The sequence below is a fragment of the Myotis yumanensis genome, unplaced genomic scaffold (assembly GCF_028538775.1).
Source record: "Myotis yumanensis isolate MYYU_CA2020_CCGP unplaced genomic scaffold, mMyoYum1.0.hap1 SCAF_1, whole genome shotgun sequence".
In the NCBI taxonomy this organism is placed as follows: Eukaryota; Metazoa; Chordata; class Mammalia; order Chiroptera; family Vespertilionidae; genus Myotis; species Myotis yumanensis.
In genome coordinates this window covers 70,905,035-70,931,707 of record NW_027223752.1, presented here as the reverse complement: position 1 = coordinate 70,931,707, position 26,673 = coordinate 70,905,035, and the positions used below count along the sequence as shown (strand labels likewise).

At 50.3% G+C, this 26,673-nt stretch overlaps 1 protein-coding gene across 1 annotated transcript in view; it reads right to left on the bottom strand.

Annotated features, from left to right (window-relative positions):
• Positions 1 to 14,444, bottom strand: part of PLA2G4E (phospholipase A2 group IVE) — a 37,643-nt gene extending 23,199 nt beyond the window's left edge. Inside the window, 5 exon segments of the mRNA XM_070404920.1 lie at positions 358 to 398; positions 1,282 to 1,413; positions 3,041 to 3,177; positions 8,838 to 8,910; positions 14,349 to 14,444. Of these exon segments, the coding sequence (XP_070261021.1) occupies positions 358 to 398; positions 1,282 to 1,413; positions 3,041 to 3,177; positions 8,838 to 8,910; positions 14,349 to 14,444 (479 nt within the window).
• Positions 14,445 to 26,673: the final 12,229 nt, after the last annotated feature.

Here is a 26,673-nt window from a genome sequence, read left to right as displayed (position 1 = left end):
TAACATTTCTGGGTCAAGGAGGAGACCCCTTGGTCCTGACCTCTTTCTCTGCCTGGCCTCAGTAAGCCCTGATCACTATGGTGGCAGGAATTCTTCCAGAGGCCACTCTCAGGAAGGTAGGGGAGCTAAGGTAGGGGGCTGGCCAGAGTATTAGATCTTTAAAGCAATACTGGTGTCAGTAGAACAGGATGAGTAGGAATGGGACCCAGGCACCTACAGTATTTAAAGGCTCTCAGTGATTCTAATACACAGCGAAGAGTCTGAGGTGAGTGCCAGGGGAGAGAGTGGAAGAGGGGAAGACAGCAAAGGAAATACAACTGAAATGCAACTAGGGGGTCAGGACTGTGGGCTACTCACCTCTCCTCCAACAGGAACTCCACCTCCAGCTCCTCCATGCCCTGTGGGGGAGGGAGGGAGGGCAGCTGTGAGCTGCGAGCTGCCCCAGGGGCCTCTGTGAACCTGCCCCATCCTTCCCACGAAGCTGTCCTGCTAACATGGAGTCGGGGCAGCTGCTCCTGGCTCTTGTCCTCTCTACCTCCTGCTGTCCCCAAGTCTTTACACCAAGCACATTGCTGACCACGCAGGGGAGGGTCAGGGTACGGAGATGACCCCCAACCCCAGCATGAAACTCTTATACCCAGAACATTTCCCTTTCATCTTCTATCCCCATTATTCTACTTCATAATGGTCTCCTGCCTTCCCAAAGGGCTGTGCCAGGGGCAAGGGAGAGCTGTGATATGGCCCCCAGAAAGTTCAGCTCTGAAGGGTAGGGGCCCCGTCCCTGCCGGTCCACAGTGGGAATTCAAGTATTTGTTGAATGAGTGAATCTGCAACATTCTGGTCCTTTCCAGCTCAGACTTTCTCTGACTTGCAGATTTGCCCTCCTTTACTCTCCTCTGTCCTCTGTCCCCTGGGGCTCTCCCAGCAGCAGGACCCCGAGGGAAAGGAAAGAGGAAAGGGAATCAACACTATTGCATCTCTATTCTGTACTGTGACCAATGCTAGGTGCCTCAGCCACGTTTTCCCGGTTAAGTCTCACTGTCACCCTGTGCGGTAGGTACTAATATCACCCTTGTATGGACAAGGAAAAAGAACACAGAGGAATTCAATAATTTCCACAAGGTCATAAAGCTAGTAAGCAATAGCGCTGGGATTTGGATCAGCAGTTATCTTTCTCTGACTTGGCCGTTACACAGAGAGGAACCCATGGAAAAGCATCATGGGGACGACCAGCTGCCCCTCTGGAAGCAGGAGGCTGAGGGGCTTGGCAGCTGTACCGACCTCTGGGTTGAGTGGGAACTTCACATGGGTTTTCTTCCTGAAGCAGAGCTTGGTGAGGTCATAGAGAACTGTCAAGAGATGGTCATCTGGTGTCACTGCATCTTCATCGCAGACGCTCAGCTCTAGCACATTCTAGGGGAGAACGCAGGGTACAAGTCTGGTTACAGTGATTGCACTGACCCATTGACCCATTCTCAGGACAAGGGGCCTGACCTCAGTCCTAGCCAGCAGGTGGGTCTGAGGGACAGGGGCCAGCACGAAGGTCCCTGCTCAGAAGTGAGACACATTTGTAGGGAAATGAATCTAAAGAGGAAAGCGTCTACTCCAACCTTTCCAACTCTCTCTAAAACCTTCCTGCCCCTCTGCTCTGACTCTCCTATTGGAAGATTTTGCAAGCTTGGCAGGGGCCTGTGAAGTGTGAGGGATTTCATTTTACCTGGAAGAAGAACAGAAGGGCAGAGCAAGCAAGACTCCTGCCAGGATATGGAATGTATTCAGCACCAGAGCCTCAGGAGCTGAAGACAGCCCCTGTGGTGTTAGAAAACCCAGATGAGGGAAGCTAGCATGTTAACATCCGGGGAGTGTTGTGCCAAAGATCATAGGCATTCCGATGCTTGATGGGATTGGGGTGAGGTGTTGGAACTCCATTCTTTGGCTCACCAGCTCCTAATGAGATCTCATGGAGGGCCCCAAGGCAGCATGCCAAGAGTTGAGCACCTACCCCATCATCCGACTGAACTCTGAGGTCAATGGTCTCAGGTAACATGGATTAGCTTCTGAGGCCTCTTTTTCTAAGGATCCTGGGAGATGTGGACAAGAACTGGGTTTGCCTGTTTGGTGGACATGAGGTGGTTCTGGGGGTTTGCAACTGAATGAGATCTGTGACCTTGTAATTACTAGAAACCCAAGTATGTCCAGAACCAACCCAGTAGCCCCCTAGATCTTTAGACAAAGGAAGCCCAAATTCTAATTTCAAGATGGCCAATTGAGCCCACATAGAAATCTCCTCCTTTTGCCAAAACCACATATATGATAGGTATTTTTAAAACAATAAATATAAAAAGTACTTGTCATGAACCAGAAATGCCTAAACTGTGAAAGCAGGAAGCTGGCTAGAGCTCCCAGGTCTCAAGTGTTCAGATGGGTGATGCCTCCATGAAGAGGCGGAGTTTCTCATAAAGAGCACTCCGCTGAGGCTGCCACTACTCAGGGCACTCAAGGGAGAATTCTCCCGCAAGGAGATGGGAACTCTACGTAGGGTCACCATATATCTGAATAGGACTAACACCATGAAATACATCAACAAATGTAAGCACACACACCCAAGGAATTAGAAAGAATAACGCAATCTAAAAAAAATTATGACAGAGAAAGCCCTCTGGATGGAATTAAACTGGCCTTGGACCTAATGACTAGAATAGCTTTTCTCTTTGTGTATTCTCCTGCTTGCAGTATGTTCTGGAAAGTACTGGAAACGCACTCTAGTTGGGGACAGAAGACACCCAGTTCCAGACACAATTAGGCAGAAGGACAAGAGAGACAAGAAAGAAGGTGGAAAGATAAGCAGACTCAGAGAAGGACAAATATGAGACAGGCTGAAAGGAATGGGTGAGTAGGAAGACAAGTCAATAGGAGGGCAGAAGTAGGCAGAAAGATAAATGGGCACAAGAAGGACACATAAGCAACGAGAAGGATAAACAGGCAAAGAGGGGAGTAGAAATGCAGGCAGGGCAGACAGGTGCAGTCCTCCACATCTCACCTTCACTTGGCTCTGGATCTGGAAGTTGAAGCTTTCATTCCACTCCGGGTTTGGGCAGTTGGAGATGGTCCTAGTCCTTAGCTTCTTGTGAGAGGCGGTAGGCAGCCAGAGGCTCACATAGCAGTCTGTCTGGCTCACTGTCCAGTGAAGATAAGGGTGGGAGGTAGGGGTGAGGTGCCAACCCAGGTCCAGAGAAGAGAGTGCAGAGTCAGAAGGGAACTTCAGGCAAGTCACTTCCGGAGCAAGAAGGCCTTGTCTCAGCTTCAGGTCCTCTCCTAACTCATGAGTCTGACTCTGCAGAAGTTTTTGTTCTAGAACCCTAAGACAGTCACAAACTGCAGGCTAGACGTTTCACACAGGTGGACACAGGCCTCACTGACTGTTCTCATGGACACACACGGCCTCTGACTTTTGTCAGAAGCACCCTGGCTCTCTGGTTTGGGACAAGGCATGGCTGCACGGTTTTCTCTCTGCTAGGGAAAGATCTGGAGGACCAGCCCCAAAAGGTCCAGTTTACCTCTTGCATTAACCCAGGGCACCAGGGGAACCAAAGTAGGGCTCAGTTCTTCCTCTGGGCTGAGGAGAAGAGGGGATTAGAAGGGGCATAGTCTATTGTGAGAAGCGGGGATTAGAAGAGGATCACAGTGGGAAAGTGTTTGGGGGGAACAGTTATTCAGTAGGATCCAGGAGCAGGGACCACCATCTACATACAACTACATGTCTCAACTGCACCTGCTGGGCTCTTCATACCTACACTTGTCTTCCAGCATGAGGTGTGTGACCCAAGAAACCATCACATGGAGCCACATACTTTTTTCCCATTGGAAATGAACAACCCAAGTGGCTGATGCTGGATGTGCTCTGAAGAAGGGACAAGGGCTGTGATCCCAATAAGCCCTCCCAAAGTGGAAGAAGGCCTCCCAGGTCTTTGGGTTGGAGCACCAGAAGGCTTAGGGTGAAAAACAGCAACCTAGCCGGGTCCTCTTTTTCCATTCTACCTGGGAAGAGGGAGAAAGAGGTGCCATGGGTGCCCTTGCTACTCTCCCAGCAACCTGCTGGGCTCATTCCCAGGGCTCACACCAGATGCACAGAAAATGAGTAAAGGCAATAGCTTCCAGTGTCAGAGAGTCCTCTAGAGGCAAAGATGGTGTGGGCATGGGAGTTCTGTACCGGTAAGACTGATCCAATGGTTATCAATGATGTTCTGTGAGAATGGAACCAGAGGTGTGTATCCCCGGACTGACTTATTCCTACATGGCCTCCACACTGAGGACTTTACCAGAGTTGTTCACCAGGGATTGCATCACAAGCACCCCGGCTTCTGATTTTATCCCCGATGTCTGGTTAACCTCTGAGGGCTTACTACTCAGTGAATTGGAATTTGCAGCCCTCCTGCCATTGAATAAGGGTGAGAGGACACTGTTCTTTATATGTCATACTCATCATTTAATTCAGACACAAAGAATGACCAAAACCCAACAGAATAAAAAAAAATAATGACCCCCATCTCCCCTCTGTGGCCAATCCGCTGCTTACTCCTCATCGCCAACTCCGGTGTCCAGGCCAGACACCAAGGACTGTCCTTGACTCTTGCATTGAGTCGATTTAACTCCTTTGATCGCTCCAGCCCATCTACATCTCCTTCCTGGCACTGCCACTGCCTTCGTGCAGGCCACCTTCATCTCTGCTGCCTCTTCCCCACTAGGTACCCTGTCTTCTGTCTTCCTCTACTCGGATCTTTCCTCTCAAGACAAACGAGAGGGATCTTTTTAGATCAGACCATGTCACTCCCCACCTGCCCTCAGGATGGAGTCCCAACCACTCAACAGGGCTGCCCTGCCAACTTCCCCAGCTTCAGCCTCATTTATCCACTCTCCCTACAACCCAGCCTGTGCCCTGCCCCCAAACACACACACATACACATGCACACACACACACACATATGTATGTACACACAGAGGTGCTCACACTTGCATTTGAGACTCTAGCAAAACCCAATCACTTGTAGGTCTCACAAGGCCATGCCTTTTTGTCATTCCTTCTGCCTAGAATTCCCTTCCCTTGGCTAGTCCCTTTGGGTTTCAAACGGAAACTCCGCTGGAAAACTTCCCTGAGCCCCCAAGCCTGGGCCAGGTGCCCCTCTTCACCTGGAGCCCCCTGCTCTTCCCCTGGCAGAGCACTGGCTAACATTGCACCCAGAACACTGGCAGGCCCGGAAGACCATGTGTCAGCGCTTACGAGATATTAGCTGAGTAAATGAATGCATGCAAAAGCCCAACTTCCTGCTATTGGGCTATCCCGGTACCCCAGATTTCCAGGCTGAGTCACCGCAGACAAGTATGAAAGCTGCCGTGCCTAATCCCTCTGCCCACAGGGAGCCTCCCTGGGATCTACTCAGCCCTCCAGGACCCCTCCCAAAGCCTTTTCTGGATACTGGCCCTCCTCTTGGGCCTGTAGCCTTCTCCTTGGTCTGCCTTCTGTACGCTAGAAGCCTACAGGCAGCGACCCCACCAACTGCACACCCATTTGCTTAGCACGATATAATGGACCCTGTAAAGGCCCCTTTCCCCCTAAAATCCCTTTGCTACCTCAGTCCATGCCTAACATTCTCCCGTTAACCCATTAAATAAAATCTCAGCACGTTTGGCTTGGAAGAGACAGGGCTGATCAGACACCCACACTTCAAGCGTTAATTTGTTTTTCAGTCCTTGTGCAGAGAGCGGTTCCCACCCCCACCCCAACAAGGTGGGAAGGAGGAGAATGCAACCCAAAGAAGAGGTAATCGGGGAGGGAGGGGTGATGGAGGAAATCCGGTCGGGCCCAGATGGCAGGTGTCATTAGCTGACTATAAGGACAGGGACGATCATGTTTGCAATGGAGAATAATGGTTAAGCAACGGTGACCCAGTTCTGAGAATTTCAGGGACTACAGGGAATTTCCTAGGCATAGATCGGTTCTAGTCCTCTGGGAGTGACAGAGGGCTTGCTCATCTGATGGCATGTATCCTTTCCTGGAAGGTGGGTGGCAAAAGTGATGCAATGACCTCCAAAGATGCTGAGAACACTGTCTCGCTAATACTCTGCAGATACATGCCTCACATCCCTTGGGGTGCTGGTTTGCATTTTAATTTTTTTCCCCAAGAGGAATAAAAACATTTTATAGCTAGGAGGCTTCTGGGCAGACTCCCTCCCAGTTCTGGCCAAGGTGTGGGCGGCACGCTCCCTGACAAGGGTGGGGGGGTGGGGGGAGGGCGGGTCATAGCTGAATCTCATCCCTCAATCTCATCCTTTTCAGGCTCCTTGAACTCTTGCAAATTTAGACACACATTAGAGGTGGAACCAGAGAGTAACGTGCTTTTGATACAGGCCAGAAGGGAACAATTTGGGGACCAGGGTACCCCAGGACCTGGAAGGCATCAGGATAGTCTCAAATCTCACCCGGGAAGGCAGCAACAGAGCCCAGCCATGGAGGCTAGACACAGTGTCTCTGGGCTGGCACCCAGACACCACGCATGCCCAACCCTGCTCCTCAGGGGAAAGGAAGAAAAAATCAACAACTAAGGGTGCTCAAAGGGGACCAGGTGCCCTCAAAAGGCAGCCTGTGTGCCCAGGCACATGTGGGGAAGGGGGAGACGGGGTGGTGGAGCCAGACCTCAGCTCGTTTCTCTGGCTGTCTCCTCCTCCATCCCCCTACCTCTGGCAGGGGTGTGACAGGGAAAAGACAGAAAGGCTCTGGACACAGGTATAGGCAGGGCTGGGACAGACACACCCAGAGAGGAGTGGAGGCCAGCGTGCAGCTGCGGGCGTGTGAAAGCCGAGGCTGTCCTTGTGGGGAGTGGGCTGAAGTGTGGCATGGGCAATAGAGGTGAAAGAGGCAGCCAGGCTCCAAGCCCGGGGGACACTTTCAGACTCCTCGGATCACTCCTGGTGGGCTGGGAGGCTTTGAGAAGCCTGGGGAGAAATCCCTGGCCCTTGGCTGGCCCTGTCCACAGAGCTAGGCCCAAGCTGGACTCTGGCTCCAACTGCTCCTGCTGGAATGGGCTCTGGACACTCACCATCCAGGGGACTTGGTCAGAATCCTGTCTGATCCCTTTGCTTTCTCTAGGGCTCCAGGGCCCTCCCTCCTCTACACGCAACCCTGCACAGCAGCAGCAGCGACAGGACAGCTTCCCAGCAAGTGTCTCAGCTCTGGCCACCTGTGCTCCAGCACAATCTGCATAGGAGCCCTGGGAAGTCATGCAATTCCTCCTTCAAGAACTCGAGCGCCACGTCACTTAGATCCTGATCTCTCCTCTGCTTGGCTTCCTCCCACTCCACCACTGGCCCGGCCTCCTTCTCCTGGCCTGTCCCCTCTACTTCCCAGCTCTCCAGACCTGGGATCCAACACTTTCATTAACCCTCATGTGCAAAATGGGCTTCACAGCACTACCCTCAGGTTGTTAAGAGGAGCAAATGGTATTTGGATGTCTCGCCTAGGCTGGCCCCCAGCAGGTGCCTGGAAGACATTCCCCTCTCCTCTTCAGGATGGCCCCTCTCCAGACCAGTCTCCCTGGGCCTCTGGATGCTCACAGCCTGCCCCTCTCAGTCCCAGGTCCCCAGTGCAGCCTTCCTTAGCTACTGGCAGTTTTCATTGTCCTCCTCTGGGTCTTAATTATGTAGTGACACGGTTAGAATGCCATATTCTATGACTATTCTATATTCACTTTGGGCAGAGATGTCCCTGGCTTAGCAGCTCAGTTGGTTAGAGTGTCACCCCAATACACCAGGGTTACGGGTTCAATCCCCAGTCAAAGTGCATACAAGTATCAACCAATGAATGCATAAATAAGTGGAACAACAAATCTCTCTCTCTCTCTCTCTCTCTCTCTCTCTCTCTCTCGCTTTCCCCCCTCTCTCTCTCTCTCTCTCTCCTCCCCTCTATCCATTCCCGCCCCCCCCCCCCCCCCCGCTCTCAAATCAATAAATAAAAACTTTAAAAAAGTATCATGGCTCTGTGCATTCTCTGCCACTCTGAGTTGAATCCGGGGCAGTGAGAGTATAACAAAGCTTTGGGGAATCCTGATGGCTGTTGGGCCATCCCTGTGGGGTCACCAGTGAGTGGGGCAGCCCCTCGGCAGTGGGGCCTCGACACCAAGCCTTCTCCTCTTTGAGGGAAGATGGGGGAAGCATTGGAAGGGGCTTTTGGCTCCCCTTATCTTTTGAAATACCACCCAAAGCCAGGCATGGGGGAGCAGCCTGCTCACCCAAATGCTGAAGCTAGAGACTTCCCTGGGCTCCCATGGCCTAGGCATGCTGCAGGGGCTGGGAGGAAGGGGAAGTTAAGGCTGCAAGAAAACACTGTATAAGCAGCCCTGGTGAGTCAACCACACCATGGGGCTGACCTGCAGAACTGGGGGCTGTGGGGCCTCTGGCTCGGACCCTAGAACCCAATATGGTAGTTGAGTCCTGAGGAGGAGCACTAGGACTAGGCTGGCGGCTGGTCCAAAGGCGCCTAAGGGCTTCTCCTTCCCTTTACCCCAAACAGTCCCTCAACTCATGTAGAGCAAGTGCCCAGTGTGGGAGATGCTGGCGCTCCTGGAAATGGATACCAGGGAGAGGGCAGTGGAGGAGAGTGAGGTGACAGGGGAACCATGGTAGTGCCAAGGTCACAGCTAATGGGAAAGGCATGGGAATCAATAGAAACCCCAAAGTCTGAAATACACACACACACACACACACACACACACACACACACACCATTTCTCCATCCAGACCCCACAGGCAGAGAAGGAGGAGGGAAGTGAAAGGAAGATACTCACCCACGTCAGCCTGCCGGACATTTCTCATCCGGATGACCCTCACTGTTAGCAGGTAGCATGGAGACTGCCCCTCCTGTGGATTGAGAGGACAGTGGACTCGCTATCAAGGCAATGATGGCAGGTGGCCTTGATGGACAGCAGCTCCAGCTGCCCACAGGCTCCCACTGCCTGGCCTCCAGAGGCCTCCCCAGTCAACCCACACTTCTGGGCCCTGGAGGACTCTCTGGTCCCCAGGGGGTCCCAGGCATCGAGATAAGGGATTTCCTCTTAACCTCACTCTGAGCGAGCATATCTGGAAGAGGGACAGCTTCGTGCCTGTTCTGTTCATGTATTTCCTGTTTGAATCTAGGGATTTGAAGCCCTTTCCATAAAAGTTTGGCTTAGGTGAGTCTTTTCCCCAATCCACTCCCAGCCTGTGCCCACGGTAGATGCCAACTCACTGAGCGACTATATGTATAGAGGCCTCTGAGCTGGAACCTTTACACTCCACACAGTCCGCTCTGTGTGGCTAAAATCACTCTATACTTTTTAAGAGGGTACAATTCTTCTCTATTTAAAATAATATTAGGGTTTTGGAAAAACAAAAGTATGAAGAAAAAGAGTCCCCATAATCTTACCACTCAAAAATCATCATTAAAAATTTGTAACGTTATAATAATTATTTATATGTTCAACCCAGACCGTCCACTGATAGTTCATCTGCCTTGACTAATATCAAAGACTAGAGGCCTGATGCACAAAATTTGTGCATGGGTAGGGTCCCTAGGCCTGGCCGGAGATCAGGGCCAATCGGGGCCTTCCTTTCCCCCACCCCGACCCCCCACCCCCGGCTGCTGGTTGCCAGCCGGGGCCTTCCTTCTGGTGGTCAGTGTATGTCATAGCGAGCGGTAGAAACTCCTGGGGGGTTGAACTCCTGAGGGGACAATTTGCATATTATCCTTTTATTATATAGGATAATAATATTTGTAATAGCTAGCATCTATTAAACACTATTTGTCAGACACTTTTCTTTGTTTCTAATCATCATAAAACCTTTGTAATAGAGGTGTTGATACATATATACTTTAAAATTTGAAATATAATTAACATAAAACTCTGTACTAGGTTTAGGTGTACATCGTAATGATTTGATATGATCACCATAATCAGTTTAGTTAACATCTATCATTGCACATAGTTACAATATTTTTTACTTGTCATGAGAACTGCTATCATTTTGATGTCTGTCCTTCCAGCCTCTCCTGGGGCTTAATTTTAACCAGCAACAATAGAATGATGACTGGGAAGGCTGTTGCTTAGCCGCTGAGAGAGATGTAAGCCAATTTGAGGGTCTCTGTCTCCTCTCTCCCCAACAACTAACTCAAAATCAGAGAATCAAAGCCAATCTGACAGTTAGTTTAAAGATTCCTTTTGTGAACACAGACAATAGGGTGGTGAAGGCCTGGGGCAGGGGTGGGGGGGTGGGCTGGAGGGAGTCAATGAGGGATAAAAGGGGGATATATGTAATACTTTCAACAATAATGCTTTCTATTAAAAAAAGATTCCTTTGGTAAGATTAACTCTAAAATATTGACTATCTTTATAGTCAATAACATGCTCTAACAGGGTTTTGTTTTGAGCTTTATAACTTGGGCCAAAGGACACAGAGACCACTTCTCTTCTGGTTCTAGAAATATGGCTGTGGCCTTTGTCCAGCCCCGTTCTGGGCACAGTGGGTTTCTTACTTCTCACTCCGCACCTGGGCAGAGTGGTATCATGGCCTGATCTGGTGAGGAAGGAGGAGTCAGCCTGCACCCAGGAGAGCAGTTCTGGCCTAGCCTGTTCCCACTGGCCCACTTTCTCAGAGGGCAACTAGAGGGCTCCAATGGGGAGCTGTCCAAGGCTTTAGCCAGGCAGGGGTCAGTCCTCAGGGCCATTTCATTGTGTTGGAGGGCTCTGAATTCAGGGCCATGGTCCTCTCGGCCATCACTACCCTTCTCCTGCCTCCAGGAGGGGCGGTCCTTGGCCCTGCCCTGCTCTCTTGTGTCTTCTCCGGAAGGGAATGAGCCTATGTAGCTTCCCACAGGACCCCACTTGAGGTCTCCCTGCCTTCCAAGAAAAGGTCTCAGCTGTCATCTACCCTGATGACTTCCACTGGCGTTGACCACTCAGCAACAGTAACCACATCAGCGACCACCGGCTGAGGGTCTGCCATCTGCTCAGTGTTGTGTATATAACGTCTACATCTGTCTTGCTCAAACCTTACAACACCCCATGAAGCCGTTGTTATTAGCCTCGCTTCACAGGTGGAGAGCCTGAGCCTGAGTCCTTTGACTCCAGGCACTCGGCTAGAATCAGAGGAGCCTCGCTTGAATCCAGTTCTAATTCCTAAGGCCGTGTTCCAACCCATGACCATCCTGTCATCTCGCCTGAAAGTGGCCCTCGGCAAACACGAAGACAGGTGCTGCCCTTGGTCTTAAAATCTATTTTCCTGACAGATTCTGCTTTTTACCTTGAATTTCCCCAATGCCCCCAAAATAACCCCAAACTCTGACCATTTTTCCACTTGTGCTCCACAGACAGAGCCCATGGCCTCTCCTTTTTAAACTGCCAGAGAACATCGGAGCTGGAAGGGTTCTTGGAGAAGTTTCCATTTTCTAGCAGCCACAGAGGGCTCCTTGTGGTCTGCCTTGAGCCTCAGGTCACACCTTCTAGCCCAGGCATTTGCAGGAGAGACCCAATTTCAAAGGCCTCTACAAAGCTCTTTCCCATCTCCCAGCAGGGAGAGAAAGCCTGGCGGGTTGGAGAGAGAGCCCAGAGGAAGAAAGGAGGAAGGCAGAGGGAACAGGGGACTCAGGTCTTGGGCCCAGAGGATTCCAGGAACCAGGACTCTGAAAAATGACCTTCTCGGCCTAAAATGAGTATTTTGCTCCTGCTGTAATGTGCTCAGTTGGCATGGTGCGAGAGATAAGCAAAATTCATGGCCCCAGAGGCAACTGATACACAATAGAAAAATGCAAAAGAACAAAGCACAGTATCTGTGACTCTGCAGATGGAACCAGAGATTAAGGAAAGCAAGTGTACGGGCAGCCATGGTGCTAAGGGTAAAAACTTCAGGGACTTGGACAGGCTGGTCCCTAGGACAGGACACCCTCGCTAGCTATCAGGGTGAAAGTTGAAATACCTAACAACAGGCATGGCCAGGCACTAGGCCAGCTGGGTTGCAGCCCTGGAGCAGGGACAGGCCTGAATCCTGCGGGTCACGGGGTGTTGGGGGCCCTGGGGTGAGGACTAGGGAGCACTCGGTGCGCTGGAGCGCCAGGCAGGGACTCGGCAAATGGCACAGAGGTGCATTTAACTGCTGTGTGGGGAGGACGGCTGGGAGCAGTTTCCTGGGCGCCACTCCTCAGGCTGCAGACACACATCGCTCTGCCCCCCTCCCTGGTCCTGGTCCCTGGGGCTGATCTCACCAGGACTTCATTTCCCTCCAGGCCTCCTCGGGACAGAGGGCATCACCGGCTCATGGGGAGAAGATGTAACTCCCTGGCTCTCAGGAGAGGCGATCGTGCAATCCAGTGGTATCCTTCCCCGCCTCACTTTATAGCTGGACCTTCTGGCGGGGAGGCTGGAGAACACACTCCGTTACCCTCAGGGTGCGAGGCCTGGCGGCACTAGGTGCACTGCATCTGTAGCCTCCCCCTGTGCTGAGAAGGTGCTGTGATGCCCGCTTTGCAGAGAAGACTGAGTTGAGAGAAGCTGCATCTCATGCAGGGCCACACAGCCCAGGAGTGACAGACAGGACTCAGGTGCAGGTCTCCCTGACTGCAGCCCCCTGGACGCCGGCCCTCAGCGTGAATCCAATCCTGTCCCAGCTCATGCCCTAGACTAGCTCATAGCAGAGGCAGGAGTAAAACCCCAGACTCCCAATTCAGGACTCTCCTTACATGCCAAGAATGTAGCCACCACTACAAGTCAGACGGATGTTTAGTCACAGATAGTCACTCAGGGTCATGCTCCCAGGTGAGGGTGGGAGTAGGGAAGGGGTAGGTCCGATGCCCATCCTGGGGGCAGGCCTACCCTAACCAAGCCACCCACAAGGTCTGGGTGCTAAAGAGGGGAAGACAGCTCCCGTGGAGCCTGTGGGAACTCCTCTCCCCAGGGCTTCTCAGAGCAGGCCCGGTGGGTGATGCCATCTCCTCTGTCTCAGAGAGCTGGGTGGATCCATACTCCCTTTCGACACTGTCAGGAGATAGCTTCCAGGATGTGCAGGCCCTTCTTACAAGGAGGCTATTGGGGTGGGGACTCTGTGGGGCCCCTGGACATTTACCAGCCAGTTGGAGACCAGGGGTCACCTGTAAGGAGCCTGTTTTCTTTTTTACCATCCAGGCTAAGTGAGGGGTCAGGGCAAAAAGCCCCAGCTCGGAGTCATGGACCCTCCAGGAGCTGAGAGGGACAGACGCAGTTCTCTGTTGCTTCACTCCCCCTTCTGGGTAAGCTCTGTCCCTTCTGGGGAGGGACCCCACAGCCCGGCCCAGGCTCTTGGAGGCTCAGTAAGACTGGAGAGGGAGGAGCAAGTGCCGTCCTCCTCCTCCTTGAAGCCTTCTCAGATCCCCTCTGTCCCTTCCCAGTTCTCTGGCCAGTGATTAGCTCTGCAAACCACAGGTGCTATAATGTGAAGGATTTATAAAGGTCTTCCTAGGATGCCAGTGAGGGCTATTTAGCTGCTAAGTAACGTTTCCCCGAGGGCTGGGGAGAACTGTGGGTACACTCCTGAAGGGCAGGGGGGCACTGACATCACGCAGCACTGAGCTCCCCTCCTGGGCTCCTTGGAGACTGATCAGGGTCTCCATCTCCCCCCCCCCCCCCAAAGGACAAGGCACTTTCAGGGCAGCACTCATCTCATTCGGTGATTTAGCGTGGGCTGGGGGGCGGTAATGAGAAATAAGTTGCTGCTGACAGTCCTTGGCGTGGCGTGTCTAAAGCAAATTACAAGAGGGAGATAAGAGAGGAAAGCCAGGGCAGAGCTGCTCCAGAGCCCGGCAATCTGACCATGAACCTGGGGTCTTCCTGCCAGGCTGAGAGGAGGTGGAGAGACCCAGGAGTCTTGACTACAGACCCAGGTGGGAGCCCTCTTGGCACACGTCACTGATCCTCACAAGACGTCACTCCGCACACTCACACCGCAGGGCAGTGTAGGATGTCCACAGGGCAAGTGCCTGCTCGCTGCTGGGATAGGCCAAACGTGGACCCACTCCTGGCAGTGCTGAGCACTGTCTACCTGGCTGCTGGCCTGGGCCCAGGATGGCCCTGAGCCACTCAATGGCATCTTGTCAAGCCGGTGGGTACCCACAGCTGGGCCAGCCACCCCAGAGCCCCAGCCCCAACTGGGCCAGACCATGTCCTTGGGCGCTAGGTGGGCGCAGCCCCAGCAGAGGAGCCCCATGTCTCTGGAGTCCACAGTGCCCCCAGCCTCCCTGAGCCTGTCTCCCGGCCTCAGCTCGTGGCCCCACCTGCCCACCACTGCCTCCTCACCTCCAAGGCGCAGGTGGCTGAGGGTCTGTCATCTTCTGCTTGGCATGGGTCCGGCAGGTAGTGCGGAACCCAGGCGGGTATCTGCTTCTGGAGCATCGTGGCGGCTCTCCAGCTGGGTGGTGAGCCTGGGAATTTATACTCTGACTCAGAACTCCACCCTCCGGATGCCTCTTAGCATTGGCTGGGATTGCCCAGGGAGGGTTAAGGTGGATGAGCAGATAGGGAACCCTGGCCCACGCCTCTTAGTATCCTTGGTCTTCAGATCTTGGAAATGCAGGGACCAGCAAGGGGTCTGGCCCTTGGCTCAGCAATCTTCTGCCCCTAGAAGCTCAGAATAACCAGTTGTGGGAACAGAGGGTGGCAAGGAGAGGATGCTGACCCTCGCAACTTTAGGATAAGCCCCCTCTCTTCAGCTAATCGAAGTCCTGCCCCTGGGGGTGGGGGGCATGATGGCTGCCTTCTTAACTCTATTTAGTCCCATGGCTCGGAACCATAGGAGCTGTGGGCAGGGGCCTCGTGGGAGGCAGGGACCATGGCCAGGGCTCCTAAAGTCAGAAAGTAAAGAAAAACTCTCCGTGGTGAGGAGAGTTGGTCAAGGGCAGGTGCCCCCAGCTGTTCCTCCTGCGAAGCCTGGGAGAGAGAGGGTGTGCCCAGCCCTGCCTGGTCTCTGGGCAGCTTAGAGGATGCTCCTGCCCCACCCAGCTGATCCTATCTCTGGCTTGGTGGCTGGCTCACTAGGGGGCCCAGTGAGTTGGCTTCACCTGCTCAGCTGCCCAGCTAGGTACAGTGGGAGTTTCCTGCCTGAGCTATCGCCTGGGGCCCACAACCGGCTTTTCTGGCCCGCAGATTAAAGTGCTTTTATGAAACCAAGGGTGAGATCTGAACACAAAGCTGACTGGGCCCAAGCACGGGATGGAACCTGATGGATGGTATCTGTGGGACCTCTTCCTGTGCCAGGTAGAGGATGTCCCCGCCCTGTTCCCGCTGCCTGCCAGGCCCTCCAGTGGGGAAATGGGCCTTGGCTTGGACCCCACCCAGCCCATGCCCTTCCCTGCCCCTGACATCTGTCCAACTGCCAAGGACACAAACTTCGCACCCACACCCCTCCGTGGGTTCTACTGAATTAAATTTAGTTTACACACTTAGTGAGCATCTACTGCATACACTGTAAGAGAGGAAATGCCAGGCTTGAAATGGTTGACAGTCCATCTAGGGAGCCAAATGCTCCCAACCCCTCAGAGGCTCAGAGTGCGAGTCTCCTGTGCTAACAGGCATATCCTAGGAGGGTCAATAGAACCCTTCACATTGGTGGGCACCTGTTGCTTACAGAGCCAATAATTGACCAGAGAGCACAGATGATGAAAAGTGGATGTCGGCTGGGAAGGGAAAGAGTGGGTCTGAAAAGGCTTCATGGAGGAGGCGACATCTGAATCGGGTCTTGGAGGATGGATAAGATTGCAGAAGCTGATGAGAGGCGGGAAAGGCATGACGAGAGCAAGGGACAGCATGAGCAAGCATAGGGAGGCCAGGAGACAGGGTATGCTCAGGTACACAGTGGTCTGGTGTCAGAGTAGTGAGTGTTAAGGGAGGATAGAGAGGTGGGGGGTGGGGGGGATTGAGAGTGGGACACAGTGGGCGGTGGAAATTGGGCAGAGAGCAAGGAGGCTTTGTGAAGGAAAAACCTGGACAGTTATACATTAGGGCCCAACAGTTGTGACCCTTCAAGGCCATGCTTTAAATTTACACTTATTCTCCAGGCAATGGGGAGCCATCGATAGTTTTTGAGCAGGAGAGTTGAACTTCTAGAAGGCAATGCGGATTGATGTGGTGGGCAACCCAACCCACAGCACAGCAGTGTCTAAAAGTGACAGGGTGAGGGCTATGGTGAGGTCCAGAGAACCTTCTCCCTCAGGATCCCACCTGTCTCCACATTCTCCCCACTCCCCAGCCCTTCCCCCATGAAACAGGCCCAGGACAAGCCCCAAACTCCAGGGCATTCTTCACAGCTTGGAACCTGATGCTCTTCTCACTGAAGGAGCCCACCCTGCTCAATCCGCCAGAGGCAGCGCACGGAAGATCTCGCTCTCCCACCCTGTGTTTGCTCATCGTGTATCAACTCCTCAAGAGCAGAGCCTCGCTCCAGTGAAATGAAAGCAAATTGAACAGGAGGTGGGTGGAAGTTTCCCGCCTCTGACCCAGGCACCATAGTCAACCGAGTCGACGTTCTACCAGCAAGCACTTATCAAGTGCCTACTGTGTGCCCAGCTGGGTGCTGAAGGCTCAGGGCAGGTTTTGGAAGAAAACAGAGAATTTATGATCTAGTGAGAGAGAGAAAGGGCTAAACTGAGTGCTGAATTGTCCAGGGTGAACTCCAGTGCGAGGTCAGTGGGAATCGGGCTGGGAAGGTGAGGAGCGGCAGGCGAAGAGACAACGTTTGCAGACAAAATGAGGGGAGCCTAATCCCCTCCTCTAATCCAGTGTGTCTCCAAATGAACATAAAACTTAAGCTAAAACCCTGTTCTTGCTACACCTGGTGCTCTAATCGAGGCCCCTCTCTCCCTGCCCCTGAGTTCCTGAATGTGGATGCTGCCGCCGTCTCTGCACAGAGTGGAAGGGACCAAGTTCCTTTCACCCTGCACCCCGCCTCCCTGAGGAGCGGGAGTCTAGGCCTCTACCTCAGGTGGGCGTGTCTGGGGACTTGATCGCTGGCTCCCACTGATGGGGTAACCAGGACCTGCCTTTGGCCCACAGCCTCCTGGCCTCCGGTGACCCAGCGTTGACAAGTACATTCCTCTCAGCGCCTCAGCTGACAGCACTCCCCGGTGAACGGAGGTGAACGGAGCAAGGATGAATTCTCTCTTTTCCTTTTTCAACCTGCTTCCGGGACCTGTCCCTTCCTTCCCACCCTGTCTTTCAGCAGCATCTTTCTCCCAGCACCTCTGCCTCCCCTGGATTCACCCCACACACCTGGCTGGCGGCCAGTGAACTGTGTGACCACTCCCTTCAACCTGCTATTCCTCTGCTCCAAGGCATCCGATGCTTTTCCATTCTTGCCAACACATTCTGGATCGCAAAACTTCCTTAAACCAAGGAGAGCCCAGAAACAGCCCTACGTATATATCGACTTTTAGTCTATGATAAAGGAAATATTTAAAACCAGGGAAGAAAGAACAGACTTTATTATCAGAAAAACTAGCTTACCATTGGAATAAAATAAAGTTAGATCCTAACTTCATAACTATACAAAAATAAATGCTACAGATTAAATATCTAACTATTAAAATAACGCTATAGAATATTTAAAATAAGTTATTAGAGGATATTCATGTACTATTGGGATGAGGCAGAGCTCCCTAAACAAAGTACAAAATCTAAAAGCCAAGAGGGAAAAGTATTGCCAGGTGTGAATATACAGGAATGTAAAACTGCAGTGAAGCCGGAGATGCCGTAAGCACAGTTCCAGCTCCAAAATATATCCCAAATTTCCTCCTCTTAATAAATATTGTTGCTGGGCAACAATATCAATCTTAAAAGATAACAGTAAAGAGGAGAGTCTTGTCCTACCAGATTCTAAGATCAACTACAAAGCCACACTAACACAAACAGTAGGCTGCTGACACAAGAATAGGACCAATGGAACAAAATAGAGGGGTCAGAGACAGGCCCTGATATTTAAGGGAACTTAACGTATGATAAAATCGGCACTGCAGTTCAATAGGAAAAGAGAACACTTTAATGGCTGACATGATCTCCAGTGACTCACTATGTAGAGGAAAATAACACATCTCCCCTTAACCTCAGATAAAAAGATGGGCTATAAACAAATCAATGCATGAAATGAAAAACTATAAAGTTAATAGAAGACAATGTAGGAGAATCTATTTGTGATCTGGGTACAAGAAGGATTTCTTAAACAACATTTTGAAACCATGAACCATAAGGGGGAAAAAAACTTGTAAATTTGATTACATAAGAATTAATGATTTGTATCAACTGAGAACACACAGAAAAAGTTAATATGTTGATAGTTGACAGAACGACAGAAGATACTCGCAATGCATTTGCAAATCACCAAAGGAGTAATATCTGTCATACAAAGAATTCTTACAGACGCCACAGGAAAATGATGGTCATGCCGACATACAAATGGACCAAAGATGTGAAACTGGTATGTATAGGAGGGGAAACCCAGACAGCTAATAAGCTCTTGAGGAAATGCTCAAAATTACTGATACCCAGGAAAATGAAAATGACAATGAGATTTTATTACAGCTATTAAATTGGGAAACATGTGAGAAAGTTGGATTGTGGTTGCCTTTCTATGGGGAGAGAATAGGAAAGGACATGTGGGTACAAGGAAATTGCCATCAAGAAGGCAAGCGTGGGAGGAGAAACCAAGATGGCGGCATAGGTAAACACCTGAAATTGCTGCCTCACACAACCACTTCAAAAATACAACTAAAAGACAAAACGGACATCATCCAGAACCACAGGAAGGCTGGCTGAGTGGAAATTCTACAACTAGAAGGAAAGAGAAAAGCACACTGAGACTCAGAGGGGGTGCGGAAGGAAAGTGCAGAGGTACGGAGGCGCACGTGGAAAGGGCTGGCAACTGAGGACGCGGTTGTCTTTTTCAATCAGGAGGGAATCTCAAGCTCCTGACTGCTCTGAACTCCAGTTCTGGGCAAGTCTCTGGAGACCCAGATTCATACGGGGAGAAACTGGACTGTCTGGCTGTGGTCGGAACTCGAGGGCAGCTTTCTCTCAGAGGTGCTTACAGCGATTACCGTGAGACACTGAGACGCGGGGCCCCTTACGGCAGGACTGAGGATCAGCCATAGCTGCTTGCTCCACCCTGTTGATTCCCTGAGACCCCGCCCCACCCAAGCTGTGTGCAGAAGATTTTGCATATAAATGCCTTGGCCCTTTGCAATCTAAAATTACCTAACAAACTGTAGCTGGGTCAGAGAGACCCAGAACATCCAAAAGAAGGCCCAAGGCCCCACAGAAGCTTGCATTGCTTCACAGCTGGGCCTCATCTGGGCACCTCCAAACCCCAAACAAAGAAGAGGAATCTGCAGATCTCTCCATAGCTCCCGCTGGGTAGCCTCAGGCAGAGGCTAAATTAGCACCTCCTTAGAGATCCAAGAGCCAGTGTACCCAGTGGTCAGAGTGGGACCATCCAGATTACAACTCCTCAGATCCATAAGGGACACACCCTGGGGGCAGACTCAGTGAGCACCAAAGCCCCACTGAAGCAAGTCTTGCCCCAGTAGGGTGTCTCCAGCACAGAAGTTTTCCCACCGTAGACACAGCTGATTCTCACAGCCAATTAGACTGGAGGTCAATTCCTCCTAGTGATACCAACAACAATCAAGGCTTAACTACAACAAGACTGTGCACACAGCCCATAAAGGGGTTCACCAAGAGTGTCCACCTCAGGTAATTGGGGAGGCTGAGCCACTGGGCCCTATAGGACACCTAGTACAGAAAGCCACTATATCAACACAGGGAAGCAGCCAAAATGAGGAGACAAAGAAACAGGTCACAAATGACAGAAATGGAGGAAAGCAAACTACTGGGTATAGTGTTCAAAACCAAACTTATAAGGTTTTTCAAGAATTTTCTAGAAACTGCTGATAAATTTAGTGAGACCCTTGAGGATATGAAAAAGGACCAACTAGAAATTAAGCATACACTAACTGAAATAAAGAATAATATACAGAGATCCAACAGCAGACTAGAGGATCGCAAGAATCAAGTCAAAGATTTGAAATACGAAGAAGCAAAAACACCCAACTGGAAAAGCATAATGAAAAAAGAATCCAAAAATATGAAGATAGTGTAAGGAGCCTCTGGGACAGCTTCAAGTGTACCAACATCCAAATTATAGGGGTGCCAGAAGAAGAGAGAGAGCAAGATATTGAAAACCTATTTGAAGAAATAATGACAGAAAACTTCCCCTACCTGGTGAAAGAAATTGATTTACAAGTCCAGGAAGCTCAGAGAACCCCAAACAAAAGGAATCCAAAGAGGACCACACCAAGACACATCATCATTAAAATGCCAAGAGCAAAAGACAAAGAGAGAATCTTAAAAGCAGCAAGAGAAAAACAGTCAGTTACCTACAAGGGAGTACCCATACGACTGTCAGCTGATTTCTCAACAGAAACTTTGCAGGCCAGAAGGGAGTGGCAAGAAATATTCAAAGTGATGAGTAGCAAGAACCTACAACCAAGATTACTTTACCCAGCAAAGTTATCATTCAGAATTGAAGGTCAGATAAAGAGCTTCACAGATAAGGAAAAGCTAAAGGAGTTCATCACCACCAAACCAGCATTGTATGAAATGCTGAAAGGTATCCTTTAAGAAGAGGAAGAAGAAGAAAAAGGTAAAGATAAAAGCTATGAACAACAAATACATATCTATCAACAAGTGAATCTAAAACTCAAGTGAATAAAAAACCTGATGAACAGAATACACTGGTGAATATAATAGAATCAGGGGCATAGAAAGGGAGTGGACTGACAATTTTCAGGGGGAAAGGGGTGTAAGGGGTGCGGGAAGAGACTGGACAAAAATTGTACACCTATGGATGAGGACCGTGGGGGGGGGGGGGTGCGGGTAAGGGCAGAGGGTGGGGTGGGAACCGGGTGGAGGGGAGCTATGGGGTGAAAAAAGAGGAACAACTGTAATAATCTGAACAATAAAGATTTAATTTTTTTTTTTTTTTTAAAAAGAAGGCAAGCGTGGAACCTCACTGTGACCAAGGGTGATACGGGCCATGTCCTCAGCTGTTGCCCTCAGGTGAAATCCTCCCCTCCAGCTTTCCCCCAGCTCCGTGGCCACTGCTCTGGTCCAGACCATTACCTTCACTCATCTCAGCTACTGCATTAGCCTAACTGGTCAATGGAAACCCTGCTTCCATTTTTGCCTTCTCATAAGCCCTTTTCTACAGAAGAGCACAAGCAGTCTAGAAACGTCAGCTAGACTGTGGGGCTGCCCTTATTAAAATTCTCCCAGAGCTTCTGCTGCCCTTATATTTACCATGGCTCTGACAGGTCCCGTATGGTCTGGCCCCTCACATCTGTTCTACTCCTTCCCTTGTGCACAAGTTCCAACTACACTGGCCCTCTATGTCCTGAACATGCCAAATTCTTTCCTACGTCAGGGCTTCTGAAGTCCTTGACCTCCCACGATGCATAGCTGGCTCGTTCTGCTCCATCATGGCTCTGCTCAGATGCCATCTTCTCCTGCAGCCCTTCCCTGACCTCCTTCCCCAATGGGTGTGCCTTCCCCTCACCTGTGTGCTTCCGTATCGCTCTTGCTATGAATGTGATTTAATGTATCATATCTGGAATTATCTTGCTCATTTATTCATTTTTGCCTCTTTCCACCTGACCGTAACCCTTTTCAGGGCAGGGACATTGCTTGTCTTGTTCATTAACTGGACACACCTAATGCCCATCAGTCAGGGGATGGTTAGATTTGTTGACACATTCACACCCTGGATTACTTCACAGATTGAAAGTTTACAAAGGGACAGAGACTATTCTACATATTTTATATTACCTGTGAAGCAGATACCAATATTCTCCTTTTAAAGAAGAGTTGAGACATGGAGAGGATAGGTAACTTGCTCAGAGTCACCCTGGTAAGTGACAGGGCTGGGATGAAAGCCAGTCTGGCCCCGGAACTTCTGGCTTAACCGCCATACACTCAGCTTCTCAATATTCATTATTGTCCTGGAAAATCAGGGTTCCCCGTTGTTTTTTAAAGCTTCTTTATGCTCCTATGTTCCTTGACAAATAAAGTTAAATTTCCTAAAACAAACATACAATAAGTAAAGAAAACTTCACAACATAAAGTAAAACAAACATCACTCTCCAGATAATGGGAAATAAAAATCAACTATTGGACTTACTATATCAAGATATGTCTCAGAACCTCTGACCAATAAGCTAGACATGACTATTTCATGATGAAAAGATACAGAAAAGAGAAAGATGACAAGAAAGGACTTTTATCCCAATATAGGCCTTATTAATATTCTTAGTGTTGCCCAGCTGGCGTGGCTCAGTGGTTGAGCATTGACCTATGAATCAGGAGTCACGGTTCGATTCCTGGTCAGGGTACATGCGTGGTTTGCAGGCTCAATTCCCAGTGTGGGGCATGCAGGGGGCAGCCGATCAATGGTTCTCTCTCATCATTGATGTTTCTATCTCTCTCTCTCCCTCTCCCTTCCTCTCTGAAATCAATAAAAATATAAAAATATACATATTATTAGTGTTATCAATGGATTGGCTCACAAATATTTTCTGTCTTTCTTCTTTATCTTTACAACAGGAAGTTAAGGTCTGGCTCAGTGCTTAGCTCAAACTTGTGGCCTCTGGTTTCAATCTGATAGTAGGTTTTACTGTCCACTCTCTGTCCCTCTCTCATAGCAAGACTGCCTGGGGTCTTTTGTACACTGAGTTTACTCTCTCACTTGTCACCTCTGTGAGGATGAAGGTGTCATTGTCTCAAACCTGACTGAGTATGGTATAGTTGATGAAGGGTCTGGACTTTGAACACTGGCTTGGCTACATATTAGCTGCATAAACTTGGGTAAATTTACCTCTCTAAGCCTGAGTTTCCCCCCCACCTGTGTGCAGCATAATTGTTCCTACCTCCTAGGCTGGTTGTGGAGACTAAATGAGAGAAAAGATCTTAGCACATGGCCGACCCTTCATTAGCGATGGGATCACATAAGCGGTGTGATAGGCACTACAGTAACATCAGAGACACAAAAATGTCACCCCTGCCCCAAGGAGCTCACCACCTACGTTGGGTGAGACAGGAAGGCATTCTAATGGTCTTTTGATTTTCGTGTCACACATGAGGAGAGGTGTGAAAACATGCTGCTCAGAGAGCATGGCCATCCAGGCTGGGGAGGGCAGATGAGGCTGCCTGGAGAGGGAGAACTTGGCCTTGAAAGAGGGCTGGGGACCCGATGAATGAAAAAGCAGGAAAGGGCACTTTTGTCAGGTGAGACAGCATGAGAAAAGGTGTGAAGACTCAGAAAGGAGATTAAAGAAATACCCAGGTATCAAGTGAAAAAATTAATGGTCTTTTGTTGATAGTGATGACTTATGGAAGTTTTTCGAGCAGAACGTTTAAGAAAGCAAGCAAATGCCACTCCTACAGGTGATCAGCACTGTGTGGTTTCGGTTAGCTGGAGGTGCACTTCCTTTAGTCAGCCTGCAAGCACCCCTGACAAATGTCTCCCCCTCTTCACCTATAAAGAAGGGCCCCGGGGTCTTGTCCTAGCCAAACGGCCGCAAGCTCTCCGGGACCCCAGTGCCCTGCAGACTCTGCCTCAGGCTCACTAGCTGTCTCTCTCGGCCCAAGGGGATAGGGCTCAGAAAGATAAATGTGCATATTTGTGGAGGAGGAGGAAGAGGGGTAAAAGGAGAAGAAGAAGGAGAAGGAATTCAGAGCAAAGCCTGTGTCAGAGGGAAATGCGGTATCAGAGGGAGATTGTGAGAGGCAGGGTTGCAGGCTCCATTCATTTCTTCACTTTGCCTCCGGTTGGCGGGGCCAGGCCGGAGCAGAACCCTGTCCACCTGTGTTTGGGTCAGGCTAAGTCTACACAGGCAGACACTGCCTTTCCCTCCAGCTACTTCACAGGCCAGAAGGGCCCTTGCTGGACTCGAGACTGGATGTTGGCAGAGGCCGAGCTGGACAGGAGTCACCTGGCCGTGGAGTCCAGGGGGTGCCAAGTGCCAGCCCCGGATAACATTGCTAGTGGCAGCAGCTGACTTTACATCGGAGAACATTCACTGCGTGCTCATGAGGTCCCAGCACTGGGCTCTGATTCTGGAGAAACTGATTCTGAACAGAGACTTCTTCCTCTTTGCTTAGAAAATATCTTCCCCTGAGAATCAAAGATTTACCAAGGAGCTAAAAAAGAAAACAATGAAATGTAAACATTTTAATTTATGCAGTTTTGTCTTATGTTTTGGTTCCTGAAACCCCTACAGTCGTTTCTTCCCTCAAACTGGCCTCTGGCCTCTGCCCCAAGGAAGGAGGCCATCTTTAAAATACAAAGAGAAACAGAACTTAAATCTTAGCTTCTGAATTTTTCTGGGCCTCAGTTTGCCTATAAATGATAGATATGAAAAAATACTTAGTCATTTATCCTCTTATGTGCCCCCACCTCCACTATCCAACAGTAAAGGTTTAATAGAGACTCTTGGGCCCCTCATTGGAGAGTGCGTGTGTCCTGCTGCCCGCTGGCCTTAGGGAGCTGTGGCCTCAGAGGTGCCCTTTGCCCACCAGAGAGCAGAGGGAGAGGTGCCCACCAGAGAGCAGAGGGAGAGGACTGGGCAGACTCAGGACTAGGAAACTCTCCAAGGCTGCATGAGGGGTCCTGGCAGCTGACAGCAGTGGGCATGCAACAGGGAGCAGGGCTGTGTGAGCCAACCGTGAGAATTGGTCAGCTGTGGTTCCTGGAGGCTCAGTGAACACCACATGAAGGGATGTTGGCTGACAGCCCTGTAGGATGATTGCGTTTTTGGTAAACTGATCATTTGGTGAATTGACTTCTTTTACTTTAAAAATCAACTTTATTGAGGATATAACTTAATATAATAAAATGCACTTAGTTGATGAGTTGTGACAAATGTATAAAACTGTGTAATCACCACAATAAAGACATAGGTCACTTGCCTCTTAGCCCTTGGTGGTCAACCCTGCCCCTTTCTCCTGGGCCCCAGGGGACCACTGATCTGTTTTCTGTTGCTGGAGATTAAGTGTCTTTTCTAGGGCTTCATTTACATGACATCATAGCGTTCAGTCTTCTGTGGATGACTTGTTTTGTTTAACGTAAGGTTTTTGAGATTTATCCATGCTGGTTTAAGTTTGTTCTTTCTCATTGCTGTGTAATATTCTATTGTAAAATATATTACAGCTTATCCATTAATCAGCTGAAGGATAAAGCTGTTTCTAATTTTTAGCATTTACGAATAAAGCTGCTATAAGCATTCAAACATAGGTTTTTGTGTAAATATAAGTTTTCATTTCTCTTGGGTAAATACTGTGAGTAGAATGGCTCGCTAGGTCTAATTGATTTTTACAAAGTCACTCAGAGCTGAGAGTGATGTCATACCAGGAGTCATCTGGCAAGCCCAGTCCCCTGGTCAGAGCCTCTGTTCTTGATCTGTTCTTTGATCACTCTTCTTCCTTCCTTTCTCTCACTTTTTTTCCTTCCTCTCCCTTCATCCTATTCTTTCTCTTCCTGGCTTCCGTTTTGATTTCCCATCCCACAGGCCTCTCAGGATGAACTTGAGGGAATCCACAGGACAGATGGGAGTGGGGGAATTGAGCTCCTGGCTTCTCCCACAGTGGGCTGGTGGTAATGAAGCCCTCACTTTTCTTGGTCCAAGGCTGGCTGACCAAGCACCCCCACCAAACTCTACCAGGTCTCCTGACAGCTCCTCAGCTGGGGTGCCTGGGGGGACCCTCAGACTCCACAGGGAGAGGGCTAGGGAGGTCTTCTGGCAAGTTCAGCTCCCAGTGCCATAGTTTCAAGAACTGTATCTGATGGTTCTAGTTCCCCCCATGTACTGGTGCTCCGTCTTTTAAATTTGGTTCTAGCCAAGTTCTAACAGAGGAACCTAATTCTCCACTGGTTCCATCTAGTTCAAGCCGCTGAGCCAAAGTTCTGCCCTCCCTTCCTGAGAGCCCCTCCCCGCCATCCTGCAGGGCAGGGGAGATGGGGGCAGGGCAATGTTGGCCTGGGATACCTTCATACCGAGTCCTGGGTTTGACATGGCCCAGCAGAGTTGAGGAATGCCCTGACTCCATGTTGGTTTCAAGGTCGGCAACCATTTGTGTTCAGGAAAGCACTGTGGTGGTGGGCAGAGCACTGGACTGGAAGCCGGAGCCGTGGGCTCCAGTTCTGACTCTGCCATATGATCTGAAACAAATGGCTCCCCCTGTCTGGGACTCCCTTTCCTCTTCTGTAAAATGGGAGGTTGGACCAGGTCAGTACAACACGCTTGGCATCTGCATCTCTCTATCATGTCAGGTGGGTCTGACATGACCACAGAGAGACCACTGACCCAGGTGACCTCAGAGTCCCTTCTTGCTGCTGACTTCTGGAGTCTGGCCTGCCCTGCTGCCCCCAGGGGCTGCCCCATGCTTGGGCATCAGCTCAGAATGAGAATAAATAGAGGATTCTCAGGGCCCTTCTGTATAAGATATGACTGACACCAAAGTCTGAAAACAGGATGCTTGATGCCAGAAAGGAGAAATGACTAAGAATACGGTCAGGAAAGAGCTA